General features: G+C 38.6%; 1 protein-coding gene across 1 annotated transcript in view; it reads right to left on the reverse strand.

The window, feature by feature from the left end:
• Positions 1 to 422: 422 nt before the first annotated feature.
• ACAD11 (acyl-CoA dehydrogenase family member 11) overlaps positions 423 to 15,667 on the reverse strand; it is a 90,923-nt gene continuing 75,678 nt past the window's right edge. Inside the window, exons 18-20 of the mRNA XM_023207431.2 lie at positions 3,342 to 3,458; positions 2,060 to 2,169; positions 423 to 991 (exon numbers count right to left, since the gene is read on the reverse strand). Of these exons, the coding sequence (XP_023063199.2) occupies positions 877 to 991; positions 2,060 to 2,169; positions 3,342 to 3,458 (342 nt within the window). The 3' untranslated portion in view covers positions 423 to 876. The remainder of the gene's footprint in view (positions 992 to 2,059; positions 2,170 to 3,341; positions 3,459 to 15,667) is intronic.

Here is a 15,667-nt window from a genome sequence, read left to right on the forward strand (position 1 = left end):
AACAAATGACAAAACTGTAAGGACCAGATATAGCCTTTAATTCCTAATGTTCAAAAACAATCCTGCCTTCTAAATCACAACTTTTAAAATTAATCATAAGGCTAAATAGTTCAAGTTATAAGATCTGTCCACTTCAAATAAGGATACCTTTTATAAAGCACTTTATTGTGGTTTCACAGATTTCAAGGTGCTTCTACATGGCTTCAGGGACTCTCACAACAAACCCTCAGTGGGTCAGGGTCTTCTAAGATTAAAATATTAACACCAATGCATGCAAAGTAAAGTGAGGTACAGCGAGGTTAAGGCAAAGTGGCAAATGTTAAAGAGGCCCACAGCACACAAGGGATCAGAGCCCAGGTCAAATTCTTGCTCCCCACCTCCACCCCACCCCAAGAAGAAATTTATTTTTTATTTGTTTTTAGTTTTAGAAAGAGTCTCACTCGGTCACCCAGGCTGGAGGCCATGTCATGATCACAGCTCCTGTAACCTCAAACTGCTAGACTCAAGCAATCTTCCTGCCTCAGCCTCCCAAGTAGCTAGGACTACAAGCATGTGCCACCACACTTGGCTCATTTTTAAATGTTTTTGTAGAGATGGGGGTCTCACTGTGTTGCCCAGGCTGGTCCCAAACTCCTGGCCTCAAGAAGGCACTAGATTGAATGACAACAGCTACAGCATTTCTTATTGAACTCAACCCTGTGTGATCCTTGAAATAATAAAACCCACTGATCAAAATAGATGCTATAATCTTTACCACAAGTGAATAATTAACCCTGTGCTCAAACTGCTGCAAAAATATGAGATTCAAATGTTGGCGCCAATGAAGTTTGTATGAAGGAGAGTTTCTGCCGGTGGGATGTGGCAGCGCCACTCTCCTTACATCTTGGCTGTCAGCTTTTTGGCTTGGTCCTGCAGCTCCATTGTTGCGATTGCTGAAAGGTGAACTTCGTCAGGTCCATCTGCTAAACGCAAACTTCGGGTTACAGCATACCTGAAAAAGCAAAAGAACCAGGGATCACAGGGAGTTATGGAAGAGGAAAATGACACTTTGACGTCAGTCACTCTGATTGTAAAACAAGACTATATTAATTCTTAAATCCCACCAAGGTCACGGTAAGAAAAAGAGTACCAGGAAAATAAGCTAAAGGGCTTCTGCAATGCTATCTTAAAGTTCCCAACTTTGGAAAGTTAAATGGCAAAGTACAGTGGAGTTCATCTCATTCCTGGTTTCCTATAGTTTACTAGATGTTGCTAGAACTTAGAACAGGCAGTGAATGGTATGATACTATATATTTAGTTCTTTCTTAAGGGTAAAAATTGATGAAGGATGAGACTCTATCTCCAGTGTGATAGAGAAGGAGACGCTGTAATTATGTGTGGAGATAGACAGATGGGGAATGGAGAATGTTCCTGCCTCCCAGTAATCAGGACCTAGATATTAGATAGTCACTGACATGTACCGCTATAAATTCTGCGAAACCCCATGCTGTGTCTATGGCCCAGGAATCCTCGGTGGGTCACCTCAGTGTAAAAATTAACATAATTGAATGAAACGATTATTGTAATAATAAGAGCAACTATTTCTTGGCGTTGAGCTCTATATTAAAGTATGTATATCACTTCATTTAGCCTTTAATTACACTGAAACTAAATGTAAGCAATTCATGTCAAGGCATCTATAGATTTTTTTACCTCCATGCCTATCAAATGTAGACGATTCTTTTTTTTTTTTTTTTTTTTTTTTGAGACAGAGATTCGCTCTGTTGCCCAGGCTGGAGTGCAGTGGCCGCCGGATCTCAGCTCACTGCAAGCTCTGCCTCTCGGGTTTACGCCATTCTCCTGCCTCAGCCTCTGGAGTAGCTGGGACTACAGGCACCCGCCACCTCGCCCGGCTAGTTTTTTTTATTTTTATAGAGACGGGGTTTCACTGTGTTAGCCAGGATGGTCTCGATCTCCTGACGTCGTGATCCGCCCGTCTCAGCCTCCCAAAGTGCTGGGATTACAGGCTTGAGCCACCGCGCCCGGCCTCGTAGACGATTCTTAAATGACATCTACTCACATGTTGGCCAGAGGGTAATCCTGGGAAACACCAGCACCTCCGCACACCTGGATGGCCCAGTCAACGATTTCGCAGACAGCCCGTGGGGCAGCCACTTTGATCATTGCAATCTACATAGGCAAGATATGAAAAGAATGCTTTTTTCTTAGACTATACACAATGTGGCAAAACTGGGAAATGAAACAAGGGAACTTTCCCACACCCAAGTCACCACTCAAACAGGATCTTTAACAAAAGCCAACAAAGAGATCCTGCTGCAATGCAGTTAATGGCCGTATTTCAGTCAATACAGACCCTCTGGAAAGAGACACCTCTTCCAAATCACATTTTATCCATTTATTTCTAACTTGCCTTGTTTCCAAAAAGATTTCAGGCAGCTGATAAATCACACTCATTACCTTAGGGATCACAAAAATAGTCCAAGGGCCTTTGTGCCACTAATCAGTTTTCTTTTAGCAGTTTTATGGGCTTTTAGAATTAAATGATTATGTCTTTATTTCATATAAACTAGAAACATAAGAAAGCAGAGGATGGGAGGTCTCCTCCATGAAACATTTACCATGTAGCAGTATCATGCTGTGCATTTTTTTGTTTTGTTATTTGAGACAGGCTCTCACTCTGTCACCCAGAACAGAGTGGAGTGGCTATTCACAGGCGTGATCATGGCTCACTACTCATGCCTCAGAATCCTGGGCTCAAGCTCTCCTCCTGCCTCAGCCTCCCTGGGACTACAGGCACACGTTACCATGTCGGCTAACTTTTTTTTTTTTTTTAAGAGACAGGGTCTATGTTGCCCAGGCTGGTCTCGAATCCCTGGCCTCAAACAATTCTCCCACCTCCACCTCCCAAGTAGCTGGGATTACAGGCCAGAGCCACTGTGGGTGGCTGCTGCACATTCTATGTATATCATCTTGGTTACTCTTCACAAGAACCCTAGGCCTTAGGCAGAAAGGTTAAGTACTTTACCTGTGATCACAAGGCTAGCAGAAAGTGGCAGAGTGGGTGCAGTTCCAGGGCTGTGTAAAACCTATGATTTCCCCCACTCTTTGTTGCTGTATCTTAAGAATGCTGAAGATATTCTCCCTCCCGAAAATCATTCCCTAAAGCACTTGCTAGGAGACTAGCAAGTGACAGGCATTTACAATTTATAACCCAAAATCACATGGGGGCTTCCAATATTCTGAGTGCCATCAAGATGCCATGAAAACTGAAATGTCCAACAGGTGGAGAGAACTGGAGAAGGCTCAGCAGTTGGTGGTCCGAGGGGAGAAGGTAGCCTCACCTCCTTCTTAGCGCCAGCACTGCCCAGAGTGTCCATGCTGTGAGCGGCTTTCAGAGTCAACAAGCGGATCTTCTCAATGGCAATGCGGCTTTCAGCAATCCGGTGAGCCACAACCTCCTATAGGGGAGCAAAAGGCAGCAAAATGAAGGAGGAGCTAAGCTGTAACAGTCTTATAGTTTGGCGAAAACACTCTCTCAGCCAGAGATTGTTCACAAGCTTTACTCTAATTATTTTTAAATGGAAGAGTTAATTCATTTGATACACACCAGCCTAACCACATACCTGTGGAATGCTACAGTTAAAATTGAAATATTTCAGAAAGACATTTTATTTTCCCAGAAAAATCATTTATTTTGGATATCTTAATGTCTAGGGTAAAGGTGGCTGAACTAAGCAACTGCCTTACTGCCAAACCACTCAAAGGCCCTCCTGAATGCTAACTGCCTGCTGTCATGGAAGCTTGGCTAAATGTATGGTAGTGAAGCTGCTTATAGGTAAACTAGAAAATTCTCAGGACAATTTCAGTGTGGGGACAGTTCAGCAGCAATCTGCTGTGCTGTCATTGTTATTTATTTATTTAAAATGACCTTTCATTTGGTGGACAGTTGAATTATAATACATGTATAGATTGGAATAACCACAGTCAAGAACACAGAATAGTTCCATCTCCCACAGAACTCCCTGGTGCTGCCCCTTTTTAGTCACAGCCTCCTCCCACTCCTAACCTCTGGCAACCATTAATAGGTTCTCCATCACCATAGTTTTGCCTTTTCCAGAATGTCATATAAATAGAATCATACAGCATGTGTTGTTTTGAGACTAACTTCTTTCATTCAGTTTAATGCCTTTGAGCTTCATCTAAATTGTTCTGTGTATCGACTGTTCATTCCTTTTTATTGCTGAGTACTATCTGAGTAGTATTCCATTGTAAGTATGTACCAGTTTGTTTATCTATTTGCCTGTTGAAGGACATTTCAGTTGTTGCCAATTTTAAAATTTTATTTATTTATTCTTTGAGACAGACTCTGGCTCTGTCACCCAGGCTGGAGTGCAGTAGCGTGATCTCAGATCACTGCAATCTCCGCCTCCTGGATTCAAGCGATTCTCCTGCCTCAGCCTCTGAGTAGCTGGGACTAGAGGCACCCGTCACCATGCCTGGCTAAGTTTTGTATTTTTAGTAGAGGCAGGGTTTCACCACATTGGCCAGGCTGGTCTCAAACTCCTGACTTTGTGATCTGCCCGCCTCGACCTCCCCAAGTGCTGAGATCACAGGCGTGAGCCATTGCGAGATTATTCATAGAGCTTCTGTGCATTTGTATATGGGTTTTTGTGTGGACATGTTTTCATTTTTTAAAGTAGATAGCAGGAGTAGAATTGTTGGGTCAGTGGTAAATATTTATTAAGAAACTGACAATTTTCTAGAGTGGTTGTACATTTTGCATTCCTACTAGCAGTGTATGAGAGTCCCAGTTGCTCTGCACACTATCAGCACTTAGTATCATATTTTATTTTAGTCATTTTAACAGTGTGCAGAGATATCACGGTTTTAATTTGCATTTCTGTAATGGCTATTGCTGTTGATCCCCTTCAATGTACTGATTTGCCATCTCTATACCTCTTTGGTGACATGTCTGTTAAAGTCTTTTGTCCATTTTTTAATTGGGTTGTTTTCTTACTATTTGATTTAGAGAGTCCTTTATATATCCAGGACACTAGTCATTTGCCATATGAGCAATTTGTCAATTCTTTCTTTTATGGGTCTTGCTTTTGGTGCATGTTTAGGAACATTTTACCTAATCCCGGAAAATGATCTTTCCACTATGTTTTCTTCTAAAAGTTTACAGTTGTACCTTTTACATTTGGATCTATGATCCATTTAGAGTTAAAACTTTGTGTGAGGTGTGTGGTTTAGATCAAGGGTCACTCTTTTTCTATGTATGTCCAATTGCTGCAACACTATTCACTGTAAAGATGTAACTTTCTCCATTGAACTGCCTTTGCACCTATGTAAAAAATCAATTGGCCTATATTTCTATGAATCTGTTTCTGGACTCTCTCTTATGCTCCAAAGATCTACATGTCTTTTGCTTACTGATTACTGTAGCTTAGAGTAAGTCTTAAGATTGGGTAGTGTGATTCACTGAGCTTTCTTCTTTTTCAAATTCTTTTGGCTATTTTAGTTTTTTTTTGTATTTCCATATAAATGTTAGGATCAGCCTGTCTTTATCTATAAAAACATCCTTTTGGGATTGTGATTGGAACCGCCTGAAGTCTGCAGATCAGTTTGAGGATGGTTAACATCTTTAATCTGTTAGTCTTCTAATCTACATATTTACTTAGGTCTCCTTTGATTTATTTTATCCCTTTTAGTGCATGTGGATATTGTACGTGTTTTGATAGAGTAGTACTTAAAAAAAAAAAAACACTATTGTAAATGATATTTTAAAACTTCCAGTGCCCCGTTGTTCACTGCTTGCATATAAAACTAAAATTGTTATGTATGGACCTTGTATCCTGTAACTTTGCTAAACTCACTTATTAGTTCTGGGAGGGTTGTTTCGTTTTGTTTGATGTGTTCCTTAGGATTTTGCATACACTCACATTGTCATCTACAAGCAGGCCCAGTTTTACTTCTTTTTCCCCCAACTACATGCTCTTTTTTTCTCTTGTTTTACTGCACTGGCTAGGAATTCTTCTATGATCGTAAATTGGAATAGTGAGAGTGAACATTCTTGCCTCATTCCCAGTTTTGGGGGAAAAGCATTTAGTCTTTTATCATCAAGTGTGATGTTAGATTTTAAAAAATACTCTCTATAAAGTTGAGTAAATTCCTTTGTATTCCCAGTTTGCTGGGAGTTCCTATCATAAACAGATGCTGAATTTTGTCAAAAATGCCAAAGCATCAATTGATATGATGATGTGATTTTTTAATGTTCATGCACTTTTCATTGTTAGTTTGAGAGATTATAATTATTTATTTTAAATTATCAAGTTACAGATATGAATCAGGCTTGCATTTGTGGGATAAACCCTACTTGACTATGCTGTATGATTATTTTTACATACTGCTAGACTTTATTTGGTAATACTTTGCTGGTGGTTTTTGCATCTATATTGGTCTATGATTTGTTTTTGTCTGGTTTTGGATTAGGATAATTCTGGCCTCATAAAATGAGTTGACGAGTGTTTCCTCCTTCTCTATTTCTGGAAGAGATATGTAAAACTGGTGTTATTTCTCTGTTTAGTAGAATTTACCAGTAATACCATCTGGGCCTGAAGATTTCTTTTTTTTCAGGAGCTTTTTAACTTTGAATTCAATTTATAACAATAGTTGTAGAACTATTCAGGTTGTCTATTTCATCTGCAGTGAGTTTTGATAGTTTGTGGGATTTGAGGAATTGGTCTACTTCATCTAAATTGTTAACTTTATGTGTTTTGTACACATACTAGAGCGTGTGGGTCCCAAGTCCTAGATCTGGAATGGAGGAGACTCTGCTTCCGCCTTGGCTCCAGACCCCATTCTCCAATTCATGTTTTCCCAGAGAGCTCTGCATTGTGGCTTACAGACAGCCTACGAAAATCAGACTAAGAAAATCAGTATGTCTGATATCCTCTGCTTCTAACAAGGATGGAATCGATATATTTTTCCCTATTCCTTATGTTAAGTATAACTAATAACCCTGGGCATTATCTATAAAACAAACTTAAGAAGACTCTGAAAGGTAGAGAAAAAGTAGTCTTCAGGTCCAAAATAATAACCTAGTGGTGTGTTTCCTAGGTTTTCTTTTCGCCTCATATATCTCAGCTGCTGAGATTCTTCCCAGCAGCTGAAGAATCTATTAACCTGGAAATGTCAGTGAGCACAGACCAAAACAAAACAAAAACATAAAGCACCCCAACAAAAGCATAATCTCTCTAACCAAAGGATCAGCAAAGGGGCAGCCTAGCAAGTCAAAAATCTTTTAGAGAATAACCACCTTACTCCAGCCAAACACCACAGAAAAAACACTGGCCCCCACCCCTCCTCACACCAGCAAAGACAGGATGGGGAGCAGAGGCTTCCCCCCTGGTAAGCACTGTAATGAGGCGCCCCAATACCCCTCCCAGGAAGGTATCAGACAGTGCCAAGTAAAAACCTGAGGCTTTCCTCCCCACTGGCCAGTAGTAAGTCCCCCGACCCATCTTATGAAGTGTTAGTGCAGTCCAAATGGGATGCCTGGACTTTCATCCCGCCTGGCAGTATGAGGGCATCATCCTCTTCAGATACTGATGGAAGCTGGGGGAGGGGAACCTGGACTTCTCTCTCTGCCTAGCAGTAGTGAGGTGATGCCACTCCTTTCTCTGACTGAACGGTGTCAAAAAAGCTAATTAAAATAGAAGCTTTAAAAAGGTCCAGAGTCTCACAATATAAAACTGTTCAGGTTTCAATTTTAAAAATCACCCATAATACCAAAAACCTGGAACAATTCAAAATGAATTTTTAAAAAATCAAGAGACACAGTGACATAGTTTGGATGCTTGTCTCCTCCAAATCGCATATTGAAACATGAAGGTGGAACTTAGTGGGAGGGTCATGGGGGAATATCCCTCATAAATGGTTTGATGCCTTCTCTTCAGTAATGAGTTCACAAAAGATCTGATTGTTTAAGAGAGTCTGGGATGTCCTCCCTTATCTCTCTTGTTCCCTCTCTTGTCACGTGATGTGCTGGCTCCCTCTTTACCTTCCACCGTGATTGTAAGCTTCCTGAGGCCTGCCCAGAAATAGATATTGGCACTAGACTTATACAGCCTGCAGAACCATGGGCCAAACAAAACCTCTTTTCTTTATAAATTACCCAGTCTCAGGTATTCCTTTATAGCACTATAAAATGGACTAACACACCCAGATAACAGAGATGTTAGAATTTCTGACAAAATTTTAAAGCAGCCATGATAAAAATGCTTCAGTGAGCAGTTACAAACACAACTGAAGCAATTAAAAAAATTGAAAGCCTCAGCAAAGAAACAGAAGATGTAAAGAAGAACCAAATGGGTATTTTATAAGTAAAAAACATAACAGTTCAAATAAAAAGCTCAGTGGATGGGTTCCACAGCAGAATAGAGGGGACAGAGGAAAAAAATCAGTGAACTGGAAGACAGGACAATAGAAACAGCCCAACCTAAACCACAGAGAGAAAACAAACTGGAAAAGAAAAAAAAGAAGAAGAACAGCATCATAGGAACATGTGGAATTACAACAAAAGATCTACCATTCACATCACCAGATTCCAGGAAGAAGAGAAAGAGTAAGGCTGAAAAAGTACTTGAAGAAACAATGGCTGAAAACATTCCAAATTTGGCAAGAGACCTAAACCTCAAGATTCAAGAAACTGGGGTGAATCCTAAGCAGCATAAATCCCAGAAATCCATACCAACAAACATCATAATTAAATTTCTGGAAAAATAGAGATAAAAACATCTTGAAAGCACCAGAGAAAAATGACATCTTATCTATAGCAGGGAGATATATATGTCAGGAGGAAGTAGCACAATATTTTTCTAGTGCTGAAAGAAAAGAAACTTATATCCAGTGGGGATATCTTTCAGGAATAAAGAAGAAATAAGACATTCTTAGATGAAGCAAAACAGAATTTGTCACTTTTAGACTCTAAAAGAAAGGTTAAAGGAAGTTCTCTAAATGGAAAGGAAAAGATAAAGGAAGAAACTTTGGAAAATCAGGAAAGAAGAAAGAACACAATAAGCAAAAATATGCCTAATAAAATTCGTTTGCTTTCTTCTCTAAAATTTTCTAAAGTATATTTGACAGTGGAGGCAAAAATTATAACCCTGATGTTATTCTAAATGTATTTAGAGAAAATAATTAAGACAATTATATTGTTTATTTATTTAGAGACAGAGTCTCACTCTATCTACACCAGGCTGGAGTGCAGTGGGGTGACCTCAGCTTACTGCAACCTCTGCCTCCTGGATTCAAGCAATTCTTGTGCTTCAGCCTCCCGAATAGCTGGGGTTACAGGCACACGCCACCACGCCCGGCTAAGTTTTGTGTTTTTAGCAGAGACGGGGTTTCGCCATGTTGGCCAGGCTGGTCTCGAACTCCTGACCTCAAGTGATCCACCCGCCGTAGCCTCCCAAAGTGTGGGATTACAGGCATGAACTACTGCGCCAGACCCAAGACAATTGTATTATAAATGGGAGAGTAAAAGGAACTTAAAGGAAGGTAAAATGTCTATACTTGACTCAAACTGGTAAAATGATGACAACAATAGACTTTAATAAGATCTAGAGAGAAAGGTAACTAGATAGATAAATAGACATGTATATGTAATACCTAGAACAGCCACCAAAAGAGCTATACAAAAAGATACACTCGAGAAATATTATAAATAAATCAAAATGAAGTGCTAAAAATGTTAAATTAACCCACAGGAATGCAGGAAAAGGAAAACAGAAAAGCAATAACCAGAGAGAACAAACAGAAAACAAAAATAAAATATCCGATTTAAGCCCTAACATATCAGTTATTATAAAGACAAAGATTGATAAAGTGGATTAAAAATATGACCCAACTATATGTCATTTAGAAGAAATATACATCAAATATAATGATATAGGGCCAGGCGTGGTGGCATCCACAACAGGACATCTACAAAAATGCTATAGCTAACATTATACCTAATATTCCCCTAAGACAGAGACCAAGGTAAGAATGTCAGTTCTCACCTCTCTCATACAACATAGTACTAGAAGTTCTAGCCAGTGCAGTAAGACAAAGGAAGGAGACAAAAAGCATGTATATCAGAAAAGAATAAAGAAAACTGTTCCTTATTTACAGATGACATGATTATCTATGTAAAATTCCAAGCAATCTACAAAAAACTCCTAGAACTAATAAGTGAGTTCAGCGAGGCCACAGGGTATGAGATAAACATACAACATGGTGAAACCCTGTCTCTACTAAAAATACAAAAAAATTAGCCAGGTGTGGTGGCAGGCACCTGAATCCTAGCTACTTGGGAGGCTGAGGCCAGGGAATCGCTTGAACCTGGGAGGCGGAGGCTGCAGTGAGCCGAGATCATGCCATTGCACTCCAGCCTGGGCAACAACAGTGAAACTTCAGCTCAAAACCAAAACAAAACAAAAAACTAAACTTCTATATACTAGTAATAGACCCTGAAGTTAAAAACACAATACGTATTATAATTGCTCAAAACTGAAATACTTATATATAGGACTTGTATGCTAAAAACTACACACAGATGAGACGATGTGTGTAGATGATGAAAGAAACCAAGGAAAAGCTAAATAAATGGAGAGATATACCAGGTTCACAGAATAGAAAACTCTACATAGTAAAGATATCAATTTTTCTCAATGTTTGCAGATATAGACAAGATTATTTTTAAATTATATGCAAAGGCAAAGGAACCAGAAGAGCTGAAACATTTTGAAAGAGAAGTCTAAACTGAGAGGAATCAGTCTAGCTTATTTGAAGATTAATTATGTAACCACAGTAATCAAGACTGCGTGGTGTTGGCAGAGAGACTGACGCATAGCTAATTAGGACAGAAGAGACAACCCACATATAAACCCACACAAATAATGTCTGACTGATTTTTGAGAAAAGCACGAAAACAGTTCATTGGAGGAAAGATAGCCTTTTAAAAAATGTTGCTGAAGCAATTAGACATCCACAGGCAAAATAAAAAAAAAACGAACCTTGACCTAAGTTTCATACAAAAATTAACTCAAAATGTAAGCAGACACAAATGTAAAGTGTGAAACTTTTAGAGACACATTATAGGAGAAAATCTTCAGACTATAGGATTAGGCAGAGTTATTAGACTTGACACCAAAAGCATGACCCATAAAAGCAAAAATTGACAAATTAGAGTTCATTAAAATTAAACACTTTCGTTCTGTGAACGACCTGGGTAAGAGGACGAAAAGACAAGATACAGAGTAGGAGAAAATACTTACAAACCACATATCTGACAGGATAGTATCTAGAATCTAGAAAGAACTCTCAAAATTCAATAGTAAAAAAAGTGATCTAGGACATGGACACAGGACACGAACCAAAGAGGACATAAGATGGCAAATAAGTACATGAAAAGATGCTCAACATGATTCACCGACAGGGCAACTGAGATTAAAGCCACAATGGGTGGTTTTAAAACCACAAACCCATCAGAATGGCTAAAATTAAAAAGTAGTAACACCACCATATGCTGGAGGGGATGTGGAGGAACTGAATCACTCATACTCGGTGAGAATAAAAAATAGAAAGGTTTAGCAGTTTCCAAAAAAACTAAACATGCAACTACCACATGACACAGTAATTGCACTCGTGGGCATTTATCTCTGAGAAACGAAAACTTATATTTACACAAAAGCCTACACAAATGTTTACAGCAACTTTATTTGCAATAGCCCAGACCTGGAAACAACCCAGATGTCCCTCAACAGACAAACAGTTAAACAAACTGTAGTATATCCAGACCAAGGAATACTACTGAACAATAAAAATGAACCAACCACTGATAAACACAACCTAGATAAATCTCCAAGAAATTATGTTGAGTGAAAACAGCCAGTGTCAAATGTTTTCATACTGTATGATTCCATTCTTGGAATGACAAAATTATAAAATGAAGAACAGATTAGTGGTTGCCAGGAGTTAATGAGAAGGCTGGGGTGGAAGCAAACTAAATGTGGCTATAAAAGGGCAACATGAAGGATCCTTGTAGTGAATGGAATGCTCTATATTCTGACTATATTCATGACAACATCTTGGTCCTGATACTGTATTCTAGTTTTGCAAGATGTTACCATTGGGGTAACTGGGCACAGGATTCAAGAGATCTATATGTTCTTATACCTGTATGTGAAACTGTAATTATCTCAAAATGAAAAGTTGAATTTAAAAATGGTACTTGCTTCTTGTTTAGCTTAGAAAACATTCTCTGAGTTTTCCCAATTTGTCAGAACTTGTAAGAGAAGCAGGGAGGTAAGTGGAAAAACATTAAAATCAAGCCTCACCGTAAGTCCCACAGGCAACCAAACATTCAGAATTCCTCAGTGAAACCCAGGGAGCATACAAAATGCATCCGGCAAGCTCTAATGAGTTTTTTGGTTTCCAGTTCTAAACACAGAACTGAGTTGGTCTGAGTGTCGCGGGTTATTGTTAAGCTAAACACAGAATTGGTTTCCGATTCTAAATACAGAATTGGTGTTTACACTGAAGAAAAACGTTCATTAAGATGACTTAAACCAGCAGACAATTACGGTGCTTTCATTGAAGCCATATTAACCTTCCATACCTGTGTTTTCCAGATTATATTTACATTTTATTTTATTTTTTTCTGATGGTAATCATATATTTTTTTATTTTTTATTTATTTCTAACTTTTCTTTTAAATTCAGGGATACACGTGCAAGTTTGTTACATAGATAAACTCATGTCACGGGGGTTTATTGTACAGATTATTTCGTCACTCAGGTATCAATCCTAGTACCCATTAGTTATTTTTCCCGACCCTTTCCCTCCTCCCACCTTCCACCCTCTGGTAGGCCACCATGTCTGTTATTTCCCTTTATATGTCCACGTGTTCTCATTTAGCTCCTACTTATAAGTGACAAAACACGGTGTTTAGTTTTCTGTTCCTGCGTTAGTTTGCTAAGGATAATGGATAATGACCTCCAGCTCTATCCATGTTCCCACAAAAGAAATCAATTTATTCTTTTTATGGCTGCATAATGTTCCATGGTATTTATATACCACATTTTCTTTATCCAGTCTATCATTGATGGGCATTTAGATTTATTCCATGTCTTCACTATTATGAAAAATGCTGTACTGAACATATGCATGCATATGTCTTTATAGTAGAACATAGAATGACTTTAGTAGACTTTATAGTAGAACATAGAATGACATAGAACATAGAATACCTTCACGTATATATCCAGTAATGGGATTGCTGGGCCAAATGGTATTTCTGTTTTAAGTTCTTTGAGGAATCCTTACACTGTTTTCCACAATGGTTGAACTCCTACCAAGAGTGTATAAGCCTTCCTTTTTCTCCACAATCTCACTAGCATCTGTTATTTTTTGACTTTTTAATAACAGCCATTCTGACTAGTGTTAGATAGTATCTCATTGTGGTTTTGATTTGCATTTCTCTAATGATCAGTGATTTTTAGCTTTTTTCATATGCTTGTTGGCCACATGTCTGTCTTCTTTTGAAAAGTGTCTGTTCATGTCTTTGGCCTACTTTTTAATGCTTTTTTAAAAAATTTGTTTAAGTTCCTTATACATGTTGGATGTTAGACTTTTGTCAGATGCAAATAGTTTGTTAAATTTTCTCCAATTCTGTAGGTTGTCTATTTACTCTGTTGATAGTTTCTTTTGCTGTGCAGAAGCTCGTTAGTTTAATTAGACTGCATTTGTCAATTTTTACTTTTTTTGTAATGGCTTTTGGCGTCTTCATCATGAAATCTTTGCCCATTCCTATGTCCAGAATGGCATTGCCTAGGTTGTCTTCCAGGGTTTTTATAGTTTTGGGTTTTACATTTAAGTCTTTGATCCTCAACAAAATACTGGAAAACAGAATCCAGCAACACATCAAAAGGCTTATCCACCATGAACAAGTAGGCTTTATCCTTGGGATACAAGGTTGGTTCAACATATGCAAATCAGTAAATCTGATTCATCACATAGAACTAAAGATAAAAACCACATGATCATCTCAATAGATGCAGAAAAGACTTTCGATAAAGTTCAACACCCCTGCTAAACTTTTCTATTAAAAACTCTCAATAAACTAGGTATTTGAGGAACATACCTCAAAATAATAAGAGTCATCTATGACAAAACCACAGCAAACATCATACTGAATGGGCAAACATTGGAAGCATTCCCCTTAAAAACTGGTACAAGACAAGGATGCCCTCTCTCACCACTCCTATTCAATACAGTATTGGAAGTCCTGGCCAGACCAATCAGGCAAGAGAAATAAATAAAGTGCATCAAAATAGGAAGACAGAAAGTCAAACTATCCCTGTTTGCAGAACACATGATTCTATATCTAGAAAACCCCACAGTCTCAGCCCAAAAACTTCTTAAGCTGATAAACAACTTCAGTGAAGTCTCAGGATACAAAATCAACAAACAAAAATCACTAGCACTCCCCAAGAGCCAAATTGGGAATGCAATCCCATTCACAATTGCCACAAAAAGAATAAAATACCTAGGAATAGAGCTAACCAGGGAGGTAAAAAATCTCTACAAGGAGAACTATGAAAGAGTGCTCAAAGAAATCAGAGATGACATAAACAAATGGAAAAACATTCCATGTTCATGGATATGAAGAATCACTATCATTAAAATGACCATATTGCCTGGGGCAATTTATAGATTCACTGCTATTCCTATCAAGCTACCAATGACATTCTTCACAGAAGTAGGAAAAACTATTTTAAAATTTATATGGAACCAAGAAAGAGCCCAAATAGCCAAGGCAATCCTAAACAAAAAGAACAAAGCGGGAGCCATCATGCTACTTGACTTCAAACTATACTACAAGGCTACAGTAACCAAAACAGCATGGTACTGTTACAAAAACAGGTACATAGACCAATGTAACAACACAGAGCCCAGAAATGGGGCCACATACCTACAACCATCTGATCATTGACAAAGGTGACAAGAACAAGCAACAGAGAAAGGAAGCCCTTATTCAAAAAACGGTGCTGGGATAACTGGCTAGCCATATGCAGGAGATTGAAACTGGGCCCCTTCCTTACACCTTAGCCCTTTTTTTCACATTTAATTATCCTTTTACTGTCATTTCTTTTCTTCTTTTTTATTATTTTAAGTTCCTACAAGTGCAAAACGTGTAGGTTACATAGGTATGCAGGTGCCATGGTGGTTTGCTACATTTATTAACATGCCATCTAGGTTGTAAGCCCTGCATGCATTAGCTATTTGTCCTAATGCTCTCCCTCTCCTTGCCCCGATACTCCAATTGGCCCCCATGTGTGTTGTTCCCCTCCCCATGTCCAAGTGTTCTTATTGTTCAACTCTCCACTTATGAGTGAGAACATGCTCACCTTAGCCATTTTTATGCTGGTCATGTTTGCCCTTCAACAGGGGATATTTGATTAGAGTTTTCCCTAAAGCAGTGATGTTCAACATGATAGCCACTACCCATATGTGGCTAATAAGCATTTGAAATATACCTAGTCTGAACTGAGATGTACTATAAGTATAAAATATGCACCCCATATGGAAGAACAAATGTTAAAATATAAAGTATCTCATT

This window comes from Piliocolobus tephrosceles, chromosome 2, assembly GCF_002776525.5.
Source record: "Piliocolobus tephrosceles isolate RC106 chromosome 2, ASM277652v3, whole genome shotgun sequence".
NCBI lineage: Eukaryota > Metazoa > Chordata > Mammalia > Primates > Cercopithecidae > Piliocolobus > Piliocolobus tephrosceles.